Source organism: Notothenia coriiceps, unplaced genomic scaffold (genome assembly GCF_000735185.1).
Source record: "Notothenia coriiceps isolate Sejong01 unplaced genomic scaffold, NC01 NC01_scaffold00000659, whole genome shotgun sequence".
NCBI lineage: Eukaryota > Metazoa > Chordata > Actinopteri > Perciformes > Nototheniidae > Notothenia > Notothenia coriiceps.
Genome location: NW_011333360.1, coordinates 126,509 through 146,671, shown reverse-complemented (window position 1 = coordinate 146,671; position 20,163 = coordinate 126,509). Strand labels below are relative to the sequence as shown.

Sequence of the window (20,163 nt, the reverse complement as noted above, 5' to 3'; positions counted from 1 at the left end):
TTGCGATGTAAGCAGACAGTTACTAAAATAATATCCAAGGGATGCATGCAGAGCTGTCATTGGCTGAGATAAGTCCGGCTGTGCGTCACGCCTCCACTGTTCCCGGAAATACATCCGTGGAGGAGCCGTGCAGGATGCATCAGTGTCTCCTCGGTTAGAGCTCCTCCAGAGAACCTCCTCGATGCTCGATGCTCGGTCCTCGAAGTGCATTCAGAGAAATGAGATGTCCTTCAAAATGGCTTGCTGAAATTCATTTCCGGGTCACTACCGGAGGACCGAGGAGTCGAGGAGGGGAAATTTGAGTATTGAGAAACCTCTTCTGTGTTTAAGTGCTCCCCCTCCTTGTTTTCTGTCTCCCTGGCTCCGCCTCTGCCCAGGTGCACCTGGTCTGCCCCTGGCTCCGCCTCTGCCCAGGTGTTCCTAATTCCACTCAGCCATGTATATATATAAGGAGAAGCTGGAGGAGAAGGATGTCTCGCCTATCCTAACGCTGGGAGACACTCTCCTCAGAATACCTCTTTGCCATTTTGAGCTGTAGGCCATATTTTTGCAGATGTGTTTATGTTTAGCCTGGAGGACTTGTTAGTCCAGTTTTCGCGGCTTTATTTTGTTTCCCATAGGGTTTATATTTGATTTCTGGTTAGGGGGGGGGAGCTCTGGGTCCTACGGTACGTGGTGTGGCTGGCTCAGGTTCCCTCCTTCTGTTTGTTCGTTTTGGCCGTCCTCCAGACCTCTTTTTGTTTCCCGTTTCGCTTGTGTGAGCAAACGGCTGATTATCAATAAATGCTCGTTACCAGGTACCGGTTATTGCGTGTATTCTTTCATGTTGCATGAGCAACTACCGCATAGTAGAGGTTGGGGCCGTAACAACATGTCCAATACACTGTGAAATGCACTTTGCACTTCAATGGAGTAATAAAAAGTTTAAATGGGCTTTTTCTTTGTTGATTGAGCAGATTCAATTGTGTAGTTATGGTAAAATCCCAGTTAACTAGTCAAATTTACAATATATTATCATATTATTTACATTTTTATATTTACAGTAAATTACTGGCTACTGTGTTGCATTACTTCTACAGTAAAAGTGTGAAAATACAGGTAATTACTGTAATTGATGTACAGCAAGGTACCATAATACCACAGCTCTGTACTGCTATATCACAGTAATTCAATGGGCATGGAAACTGTAAAGTCACAGTATTTAGTTGTACTTTTATTCTAATTTACTGTAAAATATCTACAGTAAATTACTGTGAAATATTTACAGTCAATTACTGTGAAATATTTACAGTCAATTACTGTGAAATACATGCAACTAGTAACCAGTAATTTACTATAATTGTACAGCCAAACATTTTACAGTGTAGAATAGAATAATAACACTGAACACTGCTTCCCCATATTTCGTCTATTAGAGATGAATCATCTGGAAACCATGAATCTCTTTACAAAATGTTATGCTCAGATATTTCAGTCTGGATCTCAAATTGATCGACTGACAATTTAAGGATTCATAATTTGTCCTTTTAAGGATGTGGCATTGGATCTTTACATGCATTAACCTTTTATGTCTCACATTGTTGCACATCAGTTGTTGAGGTAACAGTACTGTCATTATAAAGATGGCCTGACCACTATGTGTGGTTGAACGTAACATTTATGTTGGTCTTTGTCTCTATTCTTGTGACAGTGAGAAATGTGTTTCAGTAGTTGTTCACAACAATCATCTCGACCTCCACCACGGACTCACTAAGGATTTGGCTGTAAATAAAAACAAACAGCTTCAGTGTGGGTAAACTCGAAGCAGACCAAATGCACATTGACAGTCAGGGCTGTAACCACAGGGAGCCTTCCAATATGTTGAGGCCCTATCACAGGCAAGTTCTTTAGCTGACAGTCAGAGCCCGGGCTACAGCCTGGGACTGTCAGACTGTGGGGTAAGCAGAACCCAACATCAACTCTCTAATCCACACTGAGCTGCGCTGCCTCTGATGCAGGATATCAAAAGTGCCTGTTATATTCAAAGAACATTAACATTTAAAAGTGATGCAGCTATGTCATTAACTTCTAAAGGTGTCTGAACCAAATGCAATAACCTTGTTAGCAAGGTGTGAAATTGATCTTTGGAAAAATGTTTTATGAAACCTCTGAATGGTCATTAAACTGCTTACATATATTACAAACATCAAAGTAGTGATGGATTAATATAGAAAAAAAGCTTAAGAAATGTTTTAAACATTTGCCCGCATGCTTGTCCTTGAAGTTTGAGAGCCTGCGATGCTTCCTGGAGTCCTGTGGTCTCATGATTCCCATTTGGCAGAACGAGAGTCCACATGCCAAACATCTGGGCAGGTGGCATCCGGCCACTCTGTTAATAGCAGGCCAGATACCGGGCCAGTCTTTGATGTGCAGACAGGGATTACAGTTGTCCTCTGCTCTCACTCTTCATAACATGGTATTAAAGTGGCATCGAATCATCTTTAATCTTTATCGACCTCCATTGGCGAACAGAAGAGTTGCAACAACAGAGAAAGATGAGCCTCGGGCTGAACTAACTTGCGAGATATCCAACAGAATGTCTATAGTGAAGAAGTGATATGCAAAATATTGAAATAGTAACACTGTAGAGCAATAATAGTGCTTTGTTTGCGAGGGAGTGTAGTTTTGATAACTGAAATGTGATGCCGGTCGGTTGCTCATTTGTACGGTGATGCAGCAATGGTGTGTGTGTGTGTGTGTGTGTGTGTGTGTGTGTGGGTGGGTGGTGGACTGGGCCAGAAGCGTTTTTCAAGAATATAATAAACACAAGACACTGAGTTTTTAATGCCAGAATTGTCACCACCTGAATTGTAGTTTATGAAATGAATCATTTGTCCCTTGCAGATATACTGTGCAGTAATATGTGATTTTTCTCTCACTGTGACTTTGATCAGATTCTGTCAAGGACAGGATCAGCGGTTTGAGGATTTCAACTCCTGTTCGATCTGCCGGTCCTTTGTTCCGTTCTGCATTATCTCCTTGTTCTAACTCAGTCAGTCGAGAGGACTGTGATTAGAGGCCAAATTAAACCGAGCGTGTTTAGGTGTGCTCTCTAAACCTCTGTGTCTGCCAAACTTCCTTGGGCTCTGGCTTTAGATCCAGCTCAGTCTAATAGACTGTGAGATCTGCTTTTGACTGAAAATACGCTTTTTCGCCTGAGCAAAAACTCTAATCTGACCTGTTTACTTGGATGATTTATATAGCATGAAAAACACGAATCCCTATGCTGAGAAATGTGACACGGTCGAGAGGCAAATATCGTTTCACTGTTGCACTCACTAAAAGGGGAAGGTTTGGAAAAGTGAGTCAGTTAGTGGGTAAGTAAGTGCACTTATTGCACCATCTTGTGAATAAAGCAAGTGTTGCATGTCATTAGCAGTCCCAGGACATCACACATGTTACACTGGGGTATAGAAGGGGGAAAAACATGTATTTATGATTAACTCATGCAGCAGCTGCATTTTATGGAAACACTGGCAATCATAAGCATGTATATATGTTTATGCATTTCCTCAGTTATGAATAACTTGTCAGAAAATGACAAGAGCTTGCAGCTGATATTTCTTTGCATCTCATATTGCTGAAGGGACGTCATATTTTATATTGATGATTCATGTCAAGAGATAGTAGATCCTGCTTTTCCTCTTCGGCAGTTTCATCAACCCTAACATGTGGCTCCAATCCAACAGATATCATTTCCCCAGAGTTCCCAGGAAAGGAAAACAACCAAGCAGGTGTCTTGGTTATGATGAATACTAAATAAAAGTTTGGCCAGGGAACTGTGACAACGTTTCTTCAGAGGCAGTCGGGTGGGAGTGTTTGTGTTTTGGAGTGGGTGCCAGAGTCTGAGGGAAGCAGAAAGTGTTGCGAGATTGAGAGCTTAGGAAATGAAATACCGTGTTAATGACAGAGGTACCTTAATTAAACCTGAATATCTAAATGACTGCAGAAAAACAGAGTCGACAGTTAGACAAATGCCTAAGGCGGGACTGTTGGCTGATGCAGTGCCCAGGGCAGATTTCTCTTGGCTGTATCGCTGTCCACCATGCATAATGACTGATCAGAACTGTGGGCAGAATGAGGTGAAGTGGAAAAGTGAAGCATATTCTCGGCGCATGTATCTCGGGCAGTATGCTCCTTTGCTATCTTGAGAGCCCTATTAGCTCATACATTCAGCATGACAGTACTGTACTCGTTTCTCTTCTGAGCCATGACCTCGAGCACTGGAGTGGAATAAATATCCAGAAATTGTTCCTAAACCACTGTAGGCCAAAAAAATAACTATAGCTTATCCGGAGGCCATGTAAGGGTTTGACATGAAGGATCCCGAATGACTCAGAAGAACCAGAGTTCATCAGAACCCTTTGAACATGCCAGGGATTATACATGTATGTGGTGAAAGCAGCTTTTGAGCTATTATCTAGAGGATTAAAGGCACTTTTAAATAAAAATCCCAATCCAGGTTGACTCTTTTAATGTAGATAAATGGATAATGACAACTACAGTTCCATCTGGAGCATAATTCATAGGCGTTCTTTTCGACTCTTAGGGTCATGAGTTATTACCATTTTGGTTGGAACAGGCACAAGCCCTCGCTGCAGGAAATGATTCATCTCAATTACACATAAAGACTGATTAGGGACCTGCCTCACTGGGGTGATACAGATGAATTATCCCCATTATGACAGTGGTTTCTAATCACATTTATAAAACAGCACCTTTATGGGCTCCATGGCAATGATGTTAGTGCAGACTGTGCTCAAAGGAAGCTTTCACATCTCTGAGTGCTGGATGTAGTGAACTATTCTATTTTTGAGTTGCTGTATTGTGCTGGAGAGCCTTTCCATTTTCAAGAGCATCTCTCACTGCTCCATTAGCTGAGTATGCTCGGATATGCGGGGTATGGCAGCATGGGGGGAGGGTGGGGGACATGGGAACAAAATGGGAATACTAACATTTGAAGAGAGAGAGGGTTTGCTGAGTGCACTGTTCTGACTTTGGTGCTCCACTTATTTTTGATGCTCCGTCAGAGGAAACCAGAAAGGCAGGAAAGGCAAAGAAGAGATGAGTCAGAACTCCTCCACTAATGACTGAAACAAGCCCTCAGGTTTATGTTAGAGTCCATCGTTTTAATGTATGCTATTTAGTCCAACCGGAGAGAAAAATGTATGACACACTACTTAAAGTGAAGTCAGTCAAATGTAGCCGCTTGTAGTGTAAACCCACCTCTGTGTTTGATCATGAACACTGCTGGTCGTTGCCGAATTAAATCAGGAAAGGTTACATTTGCTTTCCTTCATATTAATAAAAAGGTCTGCTGGGAAAACTCATTATATCCAGCCTTCATTTACATTTCTTATGACACTTTGTGGAAATTACCACATTTATTAAACATGTAATTCTGGCCAAACGGCTACCATGATGACAGCAGTCTGATTACACAGTATTTACCTCACTTGAACGACTGTATTAAACACTAAAATCTCGGCACTTGGCTGTGTAATGAGGGTCGGAATTGATACGCGATAACTGTAATGTTTTGAATAGCAATCCACAGCTGCATTCCCAGGGCCGACATTGAGAGGGAGGTTAACGGTGCAAAACTTGTGTGCCTCACATTCCAGTCTGCACTATTTAGGATTCATGTCTGAGTCTCTGTTTAGCCAAAAAGGGGTTAGATGGGGTCGTTAGGGATGCTATGATGTTTGTTAGATTGGTATTTACTCCCTACTGTTGCACAGATCTCAAAGCGCTGACCCAGGGTAAAAGTAATCTGCCCGGAATTTGACTGAGGATTATTCATGAATTATGCAGCATGAGAAAGAGAACGATTTAGCAATGACTTCTTATCACATCTTGTCAGTTTTTAAGACATGTGTGTTGACTTAACACATCACTATCATTTTTCATTCCTAATCTTGAGCTAAATAGATGTCGGGAATTTCTGCAGCCTTGCTGTTGGCCTCGGTCATCATTTCTGAAGACTCCTAAAGCTGCTATCACAGTGGAGGGATGTTGCATCTAATGATGGGGTCCAGATTGCAGGCGAAGACTTTTAGATAAAATAAGAAAGTATACTGAGTTAGCAGTTTGTCTCAAACTAATGCAACGCAATAGCACTGTATAAAACGTCTTAATAAAGCTCATAAATCAGTCTGTGTTTTCGCTGTGTGAGGTTTTTATCCAGCTCTATGGTCATTTACAAGGCTATAAAAATGTTGTTGTCGACTGTATTATGTTGAAAGCTGTTGCTAATGCTTTGTCCATCCCAGAGGTTCAGGGGGCTTTGTTTCTTTTCAAGGATTGTAAAGTGTACCAAAAAACTGGTGTATGCCCAAGTCTGGGAGATGTGGTGAGGGATCGAGAGGATTATTTTTTGTTATGTTCTCTCTTTTGTCCCTTAACTCTTCTTTTTGTCAAGCGGTGTTGACAGGAGAACAGAATTGTCCAGATAAAATAACAATGAAGATGTGGAGACCCTCTTTTGATGTTGTTTAACAGAGGTTTATGGTTTGTGAAGAATCTCTGTCTGTATTAGGGTGTGAGGAAAACAGTTACCGGACAAAAGCGGAGTGTTGGTTGCAAGGGTAAATTGAAGAAAGAAAGCAACAAAGATGTTCACTCTGAGAAAGTATTTTTACTCTTTTGTAGGCTCATTCCTCACATGTTTCTGTTTAGAACAACCTAAGATTAAAATGTCTTCTTTGTACGTCCCTTCAACGCCTGTTGGCAACAACAATTTTGACCAGTCGGATGTCTCCCTAAGCACTTTATGAGGCAGTTATTCTGCTTCCCATTGTTGCAGTTTGTCCTCCAATGCAGGTTGGGCAAAAATGAAGAAATTTTCTCAGTTGCATTATGTAAGATTTATGAAGTGTATTGGCATGCTGGTTTATCTATTTGTCTGGTTGTTTAATCACATATAGTACACACATTATCTATGGAAATATGAACTGGGACTATTTTAGCTTCATTATGAGTTTGAGGAATGTCGTGATTGTAACAGTTAGCCTTTTGTTTTAGTCTTTATGGCCTAAAAATAAAAAATGTTTTCGGTCAAGCAGCTCCCATGTGCACAGGCTTGTGTAGGAATTACATCTATGTTCCCTTGTTTCTATTTTGTCTGAGAGAGAAGTCACCTCACTTAAACTTTGAAACAAACTGAACGGCTAATGGTTTATTCACCAAATATAAATGTTTTGCTACTTTTTAAGGAGTCGATAAATGATTAAACTCAAAAGGCAAAGAGTTCTGTCCTGGCTGTTTCCATTTGGGAAAGATAATGTAGGTACCGCCCTATAATCTCGGACCCGCTCCAAAATGTAATGGGCTCTTTCTTGGCCAATCCTTCCACTAAGTTTTAACGAAACCTGCCTTTAGTTTCTTTTTGTAATCCTGTTTACAGACAAACAGACCAACCAACCTAACCAAAAATAAATCTATGTGACAAATGGAGATGAATGCAGTGTAGTACATTGACTGAATGCTTTGATGCAATCACCATTGGTCTTGCAATAACATATACAGTATACCATGTCAACATTCAGTTCATGTCACATTGTGATATGGAGTCTCTCTGCTGGGAGATTATAATGAAGCCATTAAATCAAGGAACACTTCTGTCTCAACCTTAAACCTGCATGAGCCAGTCTTAATGGTTTTCAACTACCAATCAGTGCTCTGGCATATTCTACCACCCTGCGTAAATGAATTCAAATCCTCCTTCCTCATACTCGGAGAGCTACCGGATGACACGCAGTCTGCCTGGAAATGGATGTCCTCTGGAGAAGCACTGAAGTGATTCCTGCAGGTTATTTAAAAGGGGACAGGCAGATCACGGTCATAAAGAGGGTTTTAAAGGCTCCCCCCCCACAAGGGCTTATGAATTACATGGTATGGGGTTGGTCTCTTAATGCATTTAGCATGGAGAGACAGAGAATAAAACAAGGCACTTGGGAAGAAGAAGAAACATTATGAATTAGCATTTAAGGTAGTTATGCTTTAATTGGTGAGATACATATGCAAAGGACAGGAAGTCAGGCATCTTTCCAAAGTTGGTTGCTGGGCTCCATCTCAATGCATTTGGTGCTTTACATTTAATTACATTTTCACAGGATCCCTATGTTACACTTAGCATCAAACCAGCTTCAACTGATCTTGTTGGCCAATGGGGGGCAGTAAAAACAAACTGTAAGCAACAATGACATATTATCAGCTATAACATTTTTGGGTGAACTTGTTAGCAAAACTGTTAGCTGTTTATCTATTCAGCAGATTTGTTCTGCTGTTCGTTGAAGCCAAACACTGAAAGAAAAAAACTCAACCAAAACAATTCCCTTCAGGTCATAAAACCAGAAAAACTAGGCCTCGAAAACCAATATACAGTTTATATAAAAAATATGTTTGAAATACATCTGGCCACTTTGGTTTCAGGGTCCTGCAACCATGGAACTCCCATGACGTACAAGGCATGTAAACCTATAATAAACAACCAAATTATTAATCATTCAAGCTATTTGCTACTCAGATTTGGCCAGTGGGATCCGTCCTTGAAAATCAGAATTGCAATATGGAAAAACAGAATAATAAAATGATAACAGATATATAATATCACGTGAATATTACGTGTAATAAGTTAAAGGGTTTAGGTTTTAAATGTTTAAGGTAAAGGTTACTTTTGAGAAAAAATAGTCTTGAAGAAGGGAAATTGCTGCATCAGGACCAGAACACATTTATACAGAGATAAATAAAACAACTAGCCATTAATCACATGCTAGTCTCCCGATGAAGAACTACACAAATTTGAATCATTCATCTCAAGAGCATACACACTTTACTAGGATGGGTTAAATGCAGAGAACACATTTCACTGTGTGTGCTGTGTGCTCTGCATTTAAAGAGGGTTTCATCCCTCCCAATATTATTATTATTATTATTAGTAGTAGTAGTAGTAGTACATAAATAAACACAACCAATCATGTGACACTTCACATGGTAACAAGCCTCCGTGAGTTGCCAATTTATCAGTGTTTATAACAATCTTGCTGATAAAAGGGGACCCAGTGCCGACTTCCATAATTCAGTAGCACAAACTCAGAGTTCAACACATGAGAGGGCTCAAATACAATCCTTTTGGCCTGCTGAGTTCTAAATCAATCCAAATAGTCTTGAGCTCTGGATGTCCAGACTGAATATATGAGCAAGAGATTAACTGGTTCCAAACCAATTGGTAATGTTTGGATCTATTTTTTCCATAACCATTTAAATGTTTGTCGAATTAAATAATATGTTTTTGACCACCGAAGGAAAACAGAGTGAACAATTCTTTATAAAGTGCTGCAATAATGACCTCATGTATACAATTTGAGTGACTCAGAGGATTACAAAGGCCCTTTTCATTTGGTTTGTAACTGCCATGCTGCTGCTCTGTTTCAGCTTGTCGACAGCAGTGCCAAGTCCCCACTTGGGAATTGCCCAAGTCAGCCTTGTTACCTTTGCTAAATTTGGTGCAAGATGTAACAAGAGAAAAATGCTCCATCAATCATGTTGGAGATGCAGACAGAGAAGAGTGGGGGGTTCAGAGGCAGTGAAATAAACCAGTGGAAGCTCAGAAAACATCCATTTCCTGGGTGAGATGATGGGAAAACTTTGCCGTACTCTCTGGTGATATCATTTGTGAACACAACGTCAACAACGTTGTCCTCCAGAGCCCAAAGTTTTAGAGCGAAACCCAGACGCTTGGTCGGGGTGTTATGAGCATTTCTAAAGTGAAATCCTCCTTTGCCTCTGTTGCCTTCTCCATCAGATAAAGTCTGACTGCCGCGGCTTAAGTGTGTCAATGAACTGGGGGGAGGATCAATGATAAGTGCAGCTTACCTCCTCAACTGCTCCGCACCAGCCAAATAGAGATTAAACCATTTCAGCCTAATAGCACATGTCAGTCAAAAGTCACACTTGGATACTTTTCCCCGACCCCCACTTTGCCACCTCCCCTTTTTTAATTACAAGAGCTTAAAAGAGGCTGCCATTTAAAAAGAAATGCACTATTAGAGTCACTATCATAATTAAATTAAATAATGTTTAAGACCCCTGTGTGCTGCTGTGCTGCTCAAAGCGTAAACTGAGGTCTGCCATTTCTCTCAATCCTCAACTACGGCTGTTTTCACACCTGTTCATAAAAAGATATATTAGTGTCTGTAAGTTCTGGTCCAGCTCCCTCTTATACTGTCTTTTCACAATGGAATCAGATGAGTAAACATGAACTAGTACAAACTGATATGTGACTCATTTATTTTTTAGTTTTGCATTTATGATCTTTGTTATCAGGAACCAAAATCTATTTTAGTGAAGGGCCAAGGTTATAAATCACTTTAATGATTAAGATGTGTATGATATTGTTTTTTAGTTTCGCAAAGGTCGCACAAAATAATATTATCAATATTATGAGAGTCACGTTTTTTGTAATTGGTTTATGGTTTTCTCTATGTTTGTTGAATTCAGTGTACAGTACATCTTCCACCGCCAAATTCCTTTTCAGTACTGCGCCTTTGAAAATTCCCTTTATTAAATTCTTGTTTTTGTATAGTCTGCTTTAATTTGTGCAGTGTGAGACCGAACCACACTTAATAGAAAAGGTACAATAAGTTTACATTTGATTCGGACTACCCGAGCGGGCTATGGCTTGTTAAAGCATACTTTGAAGGTAACCATGTGCAAAGCATTCAAAAACTCTCCCAATACAAACCTTTGCACACAGCCAGTTCAAAAGCCTCGAGGGCTTTTATTGTGGAAAATACAGCTGTCCTTCTAAACACCAAGCTTTTGTAAATGGTACTCATTTCCTGCTCTAATCACTGTTGTTGATATTGCTAAATTGCCACTGTTCCAGGGAATTACTGGACTGATCCCTACAACCGTGACTTTGATTTGTTGTTCAAGCATCTCAGATGTGCACACCCTGTGGTATGTAAATGAGAGTGTCTGTTGTTCCGCAAACGTCCCTTATTTAAACATCACAGCACTCATTAGGTGGATCAAGCTGATATCAAAGTCAGAGCACAGATGTTGGCGTTTTGGAGAATGCTGGGACTGTCGCAGTGTCTCTTTTGATGATATGTCTGCCGTCTATTCAGCTCCATTGTCATTTCTCCAGCGCCTCGTCAGTTGACCTCTCCTGCCATTTGATTGCTTCTGGCTTTTATACTTTCATCACTGTCCTTTCTATTTGATGTTCGGACCAAATTAATTCAATACATGACTTTTCTCTGTGATTAGATGTATTATGCTGTGTTGTAAATGTGAAAAATGTATCGGAAAAAGCTTTACTCTGATGATAGGCTAGATGTTGGCATGTGTGGCAGGGCTCATAACACTGAAGTTAACTCATCATATCATTCTCAAAAGTATATTTTCCCTAAAGCCAGAATAAATCAAGCACATTTTGAGTCTGTTCTTTCTAGTTTAAGCCTTTTCACAAAACACTAGGTTTATGCCCTCATGTAATTGGCCGCTCACTAAACGCCGAACAAGTCCATTTTAGTCGACTTAAAGGTTACAACTTGCTTTTATAACCTTAATACTAACTATTAAACGGTTAGAGTGTCAAAATACAGAAAACACAGATGACAACCTCATAGAGTTCTGTCAATCACAATGAAGCCAAGCTGCTTTGTTGGCTATTTTACAAAATAATTTACAATATTGAACATTTAGTCATTTCTTCCCACTTTTTAGAGAAGGCCTAATAATAATACAATACTCCAAACACCTTTATAGCTCATAATATGTCGATGTGTTTTAAAGTTAGTTTTTACTGCCCCACAGCTGGCCAAAAAGATCAGTTGATGCTGATTTGATGCTCAGTGTTAGAGGGATCCTGAAACAATTGTGTTTAAATGTACGTTATAATGTCATCAATTCTTAATAAGGATCTAAAAAATATTAACTATTTGTTTTCTGTTTATTAATATACTTAACTCAGTCAATTTAGGATTGATGGCACGCTCCCNGAGAAGCTGGAGGAGAAGGATGTCTCGCCTATCCTAACGCTGGGAGACACGCAAAAATATGGCCTACAGCTCAAAATGGCAAAGAGGTATTCTAAGGAGAGTGTCTCCCAGCGTTAGGATAGGCGAGACATCCTTCTCCTCCAGCTTCTCCTTATATATATACATGGCTGAGTGGAATTAGGAACACCTGGGCAGAGGCGGAGCCAGGGGCAGACCAGGTGCACCTGGGCAGAGGCGGAGCCAGGGGCAGACCAGGTGCACCTGGGCAGAGGCGGAGCCAGGGGCAGACCCGGTGCACCTGGGCAGCAGGGAGACAGAAAGAAAACAAGGAGGGGAGCACGTAACAAATGTCTACACAGACATCCACTCGAATTCAACAATTTTTCTGAACAATGTGATGACATGGGGGTTTAAATTGCCATGCCTCTTTTTGGCTTTCGAGCCCGTCTCAGGATTAATGCCCAGGAAGCACCTGAAAACAATAAGCCAAGACAACAATTTCAATTTGACGTAGATTTATATGTAGCATCGTTTATTTGAAGGCAGATGCAGCGGTGCCCCTTTCAATTTAAGTAAAACCTGCACCAAAGAAAGAAATGATTATTTAAAGCCAAGCAAGAGCGATAAAAGCAAGAAAATCACTTAATTTGTTGTGTTATCACAGAGGATGGTCTGAATACAGTATTTTACTATGAAATAATACAGTGACATGTTGTGAAATCCTGGTAAACCTTTATCCTGTACATTCACAGTAATTAACTGTGCCTGTATTGATTTCACTGTGAAATTCTAAATTACAGTATTGTATTGTGAACATTACAGGTAAAGACTGTAAAGTGGTAAAACAGTAATTTATTGTAAAATATTACAGCTAAATATTGTGAAATCATGGTCATATTTTACAGTGTAGCTATTTTTTTTTGGGTATGATTTGGCTTTTATTTTGTAATTTTATAAAGTTGTTTTGTTGCAATATGTGTCTTTTCATGTGTTTTGTAAAGCACTTTGAATTGCCTTGTTGAAATGTGCTGTAACTCGCTTTGTCTATGACTTTGGTGATCCTCCTGACCCTGCCCATGTCTTTGTTTCAGTAAGATGTCTTGTCAACTAATGGGTGGTTAGAAATTAAATTAGATACAGATGTCCATGATGCACAAAGGATCCATTCTAATAACTTTTTGTCGATTGTCAAAGGTTTGATTTATGACAAAATAGCTTCAACTTGATGACATTCCCAGCAGCCTCTTTTGTGCTATCCAGCAGCGTTAGCTACCGAGCTTAACAATAAGGGCACCAGTGGTAAACAGTGATGGAAAGACTAATTACATACATTGTACAAAAATGACAACCCTCACAGTAAATAATCAAATAAATGTATACCTCACTATTTAAAATAAATGGAGGTGGTATCTTTTTATTTCTATGTCATTTAAACATTTATTTTTAATCTAACACTGGATATTGTATCGTAAATCTTCCATTATATATAAATAATTGCACCACTTAACTATGTGATTACTGCAGTAATCATGTCAACTGAAGCGAGTAACATCTGTATGCACATCTTTTTACACCTTCATGTTAACTACACGATAAATCCCTTTGATCTAGAGTGCCAAAGACATTTATTTTTACACCGCCCTCTGGCCAATTGTTACATTAACTTCATCATACAAATTTAAGATTTAGACTTAAACAGTTTAGTTTCCCTTTACAATGCACATTACAGAACTGAAGAGTGTGGCTGCGGATAGATGAGTAGCCATTTCTTATTTCTAAGTCTAAATGTATTTAATACCCTTCCATAGCATAGCAACTACAGTCACATTTATAATGCTTTCATGTGACATCTTATTTTCTCTATTTTTTAACCATTTGAGTAAAAAGAAGAGCACATTTTTTCTGTCTTTCAGAAGTATTTTTGTCAATATAAACAGATACATATTTGTCATCTGTAATGCAAATGGAGGGATTTACAATTTCTATCAACAAGATTAGACATTAATACATTTGTGGTTCACAGGTGAAAAAGTCTTCAACATTTATAATATGAAAATATGAAGCCCATGAATTTCTGAACACACATTTGTTCCATGCGGATGAATATGTGTCAAATCCATTTCAGAGGTGTTACCCTCGACTTTGACCTTGTCCCGAGCCGCTCAGATTGTGACAGAGTTCCATTAATACAACTCACAGCAATTTCGCTGCATTTAGCGGACACAAAGCCCACCTCGGTGCTTTCAATGACAAGCACCTTTCCGGGCAGAAGTCGGATGATATAATGCGAACGCTTTACATATTTATCATATCTGGAAATCATTGCATTTCAAAAAAATCATCATGCTATTTGAATTTCAATGCTCTAGTAGGTTTTAGGGCTAGAGTGAAGACATACAATTAATTTATCTATTATATTTTGGTATGAGATCATAAAGTATGCAGGTATATTTATTTTTGCTGCAAGGTCATTTGAACCATTTCACCACACACACATGCTTCACTACCTGAAGGTGGAGAGCAGCTGCAGTGTGTTCCCCTTGTATTTTGCCTCTGGAGCGTGTGTTGTATAAGTCACATTCCAGTCAAGCACTAGGAACGCATGGCTTATTATAACAAACAACAAAGCTGTAAACCAAGAAGAAGAATTGTGACTTCTGCAACTCTTCTCGACATCTATAATTCACTTTGACAGATGTCAGAAACGGCGCATGTTTATTTCAGCTGTGCCGTGACAACAAGCTGCAAAATATACCTCTGAAAAAAAAAAAAAACCTCAGACGCCTTAACACCCAGCAGCCTGTGAGTTGTGTGCAGTGTATGATTTATCATTAGCAAGCGGGGACACCATTGAAATGACTAAAATATGATAACAAAGCCCCATGCATCAGAGACTCTTCACTGTGACGAAAGAGGGAAGGCCCTGTGGGCTCTACTCGAGGCTCTCTGGGCGCGTCTCCACCCTTCAGAGAGTCCACAGACATTTTAAACATGAGCAGCTGACTGCGGGTGAATGACAGTGAGTGCAACACAGAAGAACAAGCCCACTGTTCGCACTCAGACACCCCTCAGGATAATCACATTTCTCATGATCATAGCTTTAACAGTAAGTCAAGACTGACTGCGGCAACATTTAAAGAAGAAAACAGTCCAAGTAGAATTTTCTCCTGGAGGAATTAGAAAAAAGAAAGCAATGTTCCAGTGAAATGAAATGAGAACGGCCTTTGACTCGGTGGCTAAGTCTGATACAATTCTGCTCGCTGTCTTTCAGCTCCACCAAACAATGGCAAACCGAATGTCTCTAACTGATCGGTACGGCAGTCAATACATCAGCGTGTGCATTGGGATGAAGAAATCAATGTCACTGCATTCCCATGCCTCCTCCATCTCTGCCAGCAAGCCCTCATACAGGGATGGAAAGCCATCAACAGCCTACCCAAAGGGGATAGCGCACATACCCGATATTGAAGGGTTGCCTTGGTGCCAAGAAAGGCCCTTGTAAAAGCCATGGTAAAGGATTACTCAAGCAAGCATGTCCTCTTTCAGCGCAGACGAGAACACTAGTTTCCACCCTTGGTACCATTTTGAAGGGTCATTTTTAAACACAGCGAGGGATGAAACAAACAACAAGAGAAGCTAGGAGGAACCATCCATCACTCTTACTTGGCTCTACCCTGCTGTTTGTTGAGCTAGAGATAAAGCATGGCCTTATCTTCAATTAAGCTTAATCAAACATTGTTAAAGCCTAATCTGTAATGCTAAACAAAGGCTCGCCTGGGACACAGCACATTCTTTATTGTCAAATTGACTAATAGAAAGTTGCAAGTTTGTTATGCTGTGATGATGGGTATAATGGTGATGTGATAATCTGCAGCACAGAATCAATTATGCTCATAAAAAGTCTACTTAGAGGTATTATGGCTGTGAAACTACAATATAATCCATATCATTAGTATTAGCCATAATGTTACTGCTGCAGCAAGCCAAGTACCACATGTGGATCAATACAATTTAGTTGTGACTTACAGTATATTTCCTTATTTATTCAAATACGTTAACCGATTTACATAATGTCAACACGTTGTTTTAAGTTTAATTGTCTACATTTAATCTCCATAAAATGTCGGTTGTGAACATTTCATACGTGTTCATTATTTCAGATTCGACAGAACAGATGGTGAGATTCTTCAATGACAAGAAAGCTTTTCACTTTGTATTGACAAACAGAGAGCAGAATATGTGCCGTACTTGTGGCAGCTGAGAGGTTTTTGTTGAGGTTCGGGGGTTTGCTGCATGAAGCTTAACAGATAAGATGGATGTGCCACTGCTCTGCCAAACCGACAATGTAATTAAAGTCATGCAACCATGGTGTGTACCAGAACTGAGGCACATGACGCCACATGCTTCTCCTCAGGTTACTGTTGAGAACGCTGACACCCATTGTAAATTGTTTCGTTTCTACAAGATGACACTTATTGTTTCAAATTGACAGCCTCGTATATGTGGGATTACAAAGCTGTTTCATCTCTCTAGAACATTTAAAACGAAATATCTTGAAGACCTTGAAGTAGTCTACATTTGGACCCATGTTTGTGCTTTTGCTTTGGGTATTGTTTTATCAGTTGTTAGACTTATAGATCACCAGATCATAGACATCACTGATTTAGAAAATAAAGCCACAGATTGTGGATCTGGATTTCCTAGTAATAGTATGTGGTTTAACAAACAGCCAGGTGAGAGGCAGACTGTTAAAAGAAGCAGATTTTATATTAAAAAAGCGATCAGTATCTACCGTGCAAGTCAGATTGCATTAAGCCAAATCAAAGAACTGACAGAAGAAGTGGAAGCCAATTGAATAATAACAGTCAAGCCTTGACAGAAAAATAAAAGCAAACAGAGTACATCTTAAAACTAAAACAAACAAATTGCAGTAAACGTAGCTGTGAAAATGGAACAAGGAGTCCTGGAATTGGAAAGACATGATTCACGCCAAGTAAAGTCATTTTTCAAAGATGTGAAGAATCGAGTCAGCCTCAGCATGGAATTGGTGAGTGCAAATGAGCAGAATGAGAGTGAAAAATACATCGTCATAGGGGAGAGGAGAATGGAAACTACAACAGGGTGATGGAGTCTGCAGGGACAGAATATAAGGAATATAAACTATGCGAAATATTCAGAATAAAGAGACAGGCTTAGGGCAAGTACAAGCTAAAGTGTTGTCTTCTATGGTTGGATAGGACCACTGGGCAAAAAGGCACTCTCATGCGATTACAGGGGGCAGTTTACATCACGATGTTCCAGAAACCACTGATATAACATGATGGAAGTGAAGTGAAATGAGTCCATGATGTTAAAAAGGAAAATAACCTAAATACTTTGATCTGTTTAATGGAATAGGCGGCTTACTGTACCAGTCAGTACCTCATACAGATGGTCCACACGGTTACACACTATCCACTTCTGCCTTTTGAGGATGTACTTCCCTTTATGCTAAATGAAAAAACATATTTTCTGTGCCAGATGCTAATGGTTGGCTTCCAGAAGATAAAACATGGTGAAAGCTCAAACATGGGTACCTTTAATAGCCCCACAGATTTGTTTTTTATATGCATTTGAAAAGACAATTGAAGACTTGCTTAGGGGGAATGCCCACAGGGTAAGAAGTTTGTTGGTGAGAGTAAGGGCAAAAAAACATGTGCCAAAACATGACAACGGACGTCAATTACAAAAGGCACATTTGATGCGCTGAGTGACCGAATGAGAACAAAGTGATACACACCTCCTGTGCTTTACCTGTGAGAACGCACCGCAGCATAACGCAACCCTGTCTCCTAAAAATGAAGTTCCCACAGAACTAAACTGCATTCTCAATTACGTTTTTCTAGCTAAACGTAATTGAGAATGCAGTTTAGTTCTGTGGGAACGTCATTTTTAGGAGACAGGGTTGCATAACGGTCCACACGTTTTTAGGCCATTTCAATGTTGTTGCTACCCGTTCAAAAAGGACAAAATAATTATCAATGTCTCTCTCGTGAAACACTGGGATAAATCGAGTATATCTACCCACGTCAAAGTCATGAGATTGTGCCGAGCCCAACTGCTGAGTCTGGCGCGATAATGCCGTCAACTTCAGCTCCTTCAAACGAAACATGCGATTAGTCTCCTCCTCAAGCTTCCTTATTTCGAGGTTACAGTCAATCTCCTTCTCTTTCAGTTTATTGTCAATCTCCTTCTCTCTAATCATCAGCTTGTGCAACTCCAGCTGAAGTTGAAGCTCGCTCATTGTCGGAGCGACCTCTGTCTCCTCGTCTTTGGGAAAACAACCAACGCCCCCTTCCTCCTCCGATAACACTTCCTGCTCTACCAGCGCGGCCAACAGCTGTTCTTTAATGACCTGTTTCTTGCTTTGCTTACTAAACGCAACGTTAAACCTGCCTGTGATTAGCTCAAGTTGTTGTTTGTTACATGCATCCAACTTCCCCCTAGTTAGATCACTAACAAACTCCTCCAAGTCAAAATCCATATCTACACGTTGAAACTCACCCTAAAAAAACAACAACCCTAAAACCAGTAACCAGGTAGGCTATTTAGGCAACTCTACACTGCACACAAACAAACAAAAACATATGCCAAGGGCCATTCTACAAAAGAAACACTACTCACAACACACCGGCACCTGCCCAAGACAGCCTTTGGACGAGCTCCCATATGTTAAGACCCGCCCTCTACTCAGTGGTAGTGGCTCGTGGGGAGACCCACAACATAAAAGAAAACACACCAAACATTCAACACTTAACCGCGACCATTTATTTGTGGGTTACAGCCGTAAAACACATAGGCCAACTGGCAAAAGAACGAGGCCTGGAGGACTAGTAGAAATAAACAAAAGCAGAAGGGGGCCTTGGGCCAGCCACACCACGGGCCGTAGGACCCAGACGTCCCTCCCCTACCCAAGAATCTAACAAAACAAACAAAACAAACAAAGCCGTGAAAAAACTATACTAACAGATCCTCCAGAACACACAAGTTTATCATTATAACACTCAGAAGCTACAGATCCGGAACACCCGCTAGCTTGTTCCCGAACAGTGTCTTCCGGCATCAGGATCGGGGGAGAGACCTCTTCTCCTCCAGCTTCTCCTTTTTAAGTCCCCAGCTGAATGGAATTAGGACACCTGGGGGAGGCGGAGCCAGGGGCGGACCAGGTGTACCTGCGCAGCAGAGAGACAGAGAAGACAACAGAAAAGGGAGCACGTAACAGGCATTGACCTAGCAACCACCAGCGAAACACAAGCAGGAGCTGTGAGGTTAGAGGGAAGAAAAGTATCTTGCCAAATTCATGGCTAACTTTTCAGACATCAGCGCCTGTACTAGGGGGAAGCGAAGAAAAGGAGCTCAGCATAAAGGATGTCAATAAACTGATCAAACCGTGAGTAGATTTCAACTAAAAGGACATTGAAACTAATACTAACCAGAGGAAAGCTTGTAGCACATGGGTCAAGAACAATCACTGACCGTCAGCGCTGGTACCTTTAGATTTGGAAGAGATACTAACATTTGTCTATGAGGAAAAGAATGCTGCTTACGTTGCAAAGACAATACCTTGAAGTCGCCAATTGGCTAACAAGGAACTTCATACTGGAGATGCTTTAAGACAAGCATTCCTCAAAGAGTAGAAGGAAGATCTGTTGGAGAAAGAATTGGATGTGAACCGGATTACATCTCAGCTGCCCATTACAGGTGGAAAACTGCACAAGTTCAGGAGACACTGAATGGATGGCTGAATAAAAGAAGTGCAGAACCAAAGGAAATCCAGCCATAATGGACACTTGATGATTTCTCTGATATGTCTCGGTTGATGTTAAAAGCAGCAGAGCTCATGTTCCACATGAGCTGAGACAAGAAATGAGTCACTGAGGAATTGTTAAATGTAAAGAGAGAGCCAGAGACATATTTTATCGGCTAAACATTAACTCACATATTGAGGTGATAGTGTGTCAGTATGCCTTTTGTTCTGAATCTGAGATTAGAATCTGAGTGTCTGCTATGTGTCGAGTACTTTTCGCAGTTCCCAATGATCATAAAATAAGGGATGTAGTGTTGTTATTGCAGTGGC

General features: G+C 40.4%; 1 protein-coding gene across 5 annotated transcripts in view; it reads right to left on the bottom strand.

Moving 5' to 3' along the window:
• Window positions 1-19,715, bottom strand: part of asic4a (acid-sensing (proton-gated) ion channel family member 4a) — a 34,099-nt gene extending 14,384 nt beyond the window's left edge. For 2 of the 5 annotated variants that reach the window (XM_010783064.1, XM_010783086.1), the window contains exon 1: window positions 19,634-19,715. In XM_010783064.1, the coding sequence (XP_010781366.1) occupies window positions 19,634-19,684 (51 nt within the window). In that variant the 5' untranslated portion in view covers window positions 19,685-19,715. The remainder of the gene's footprint in view (window positions 1-19,633) is intronic. The other 3 variants (XM_010783056.1, XM_010783079.1, XM_010783071.1) reach the window with 2 other exon arrangements.
• Between the last annotated feature and the right edge of the window lie 448 nt (window positions 19,716-20,163).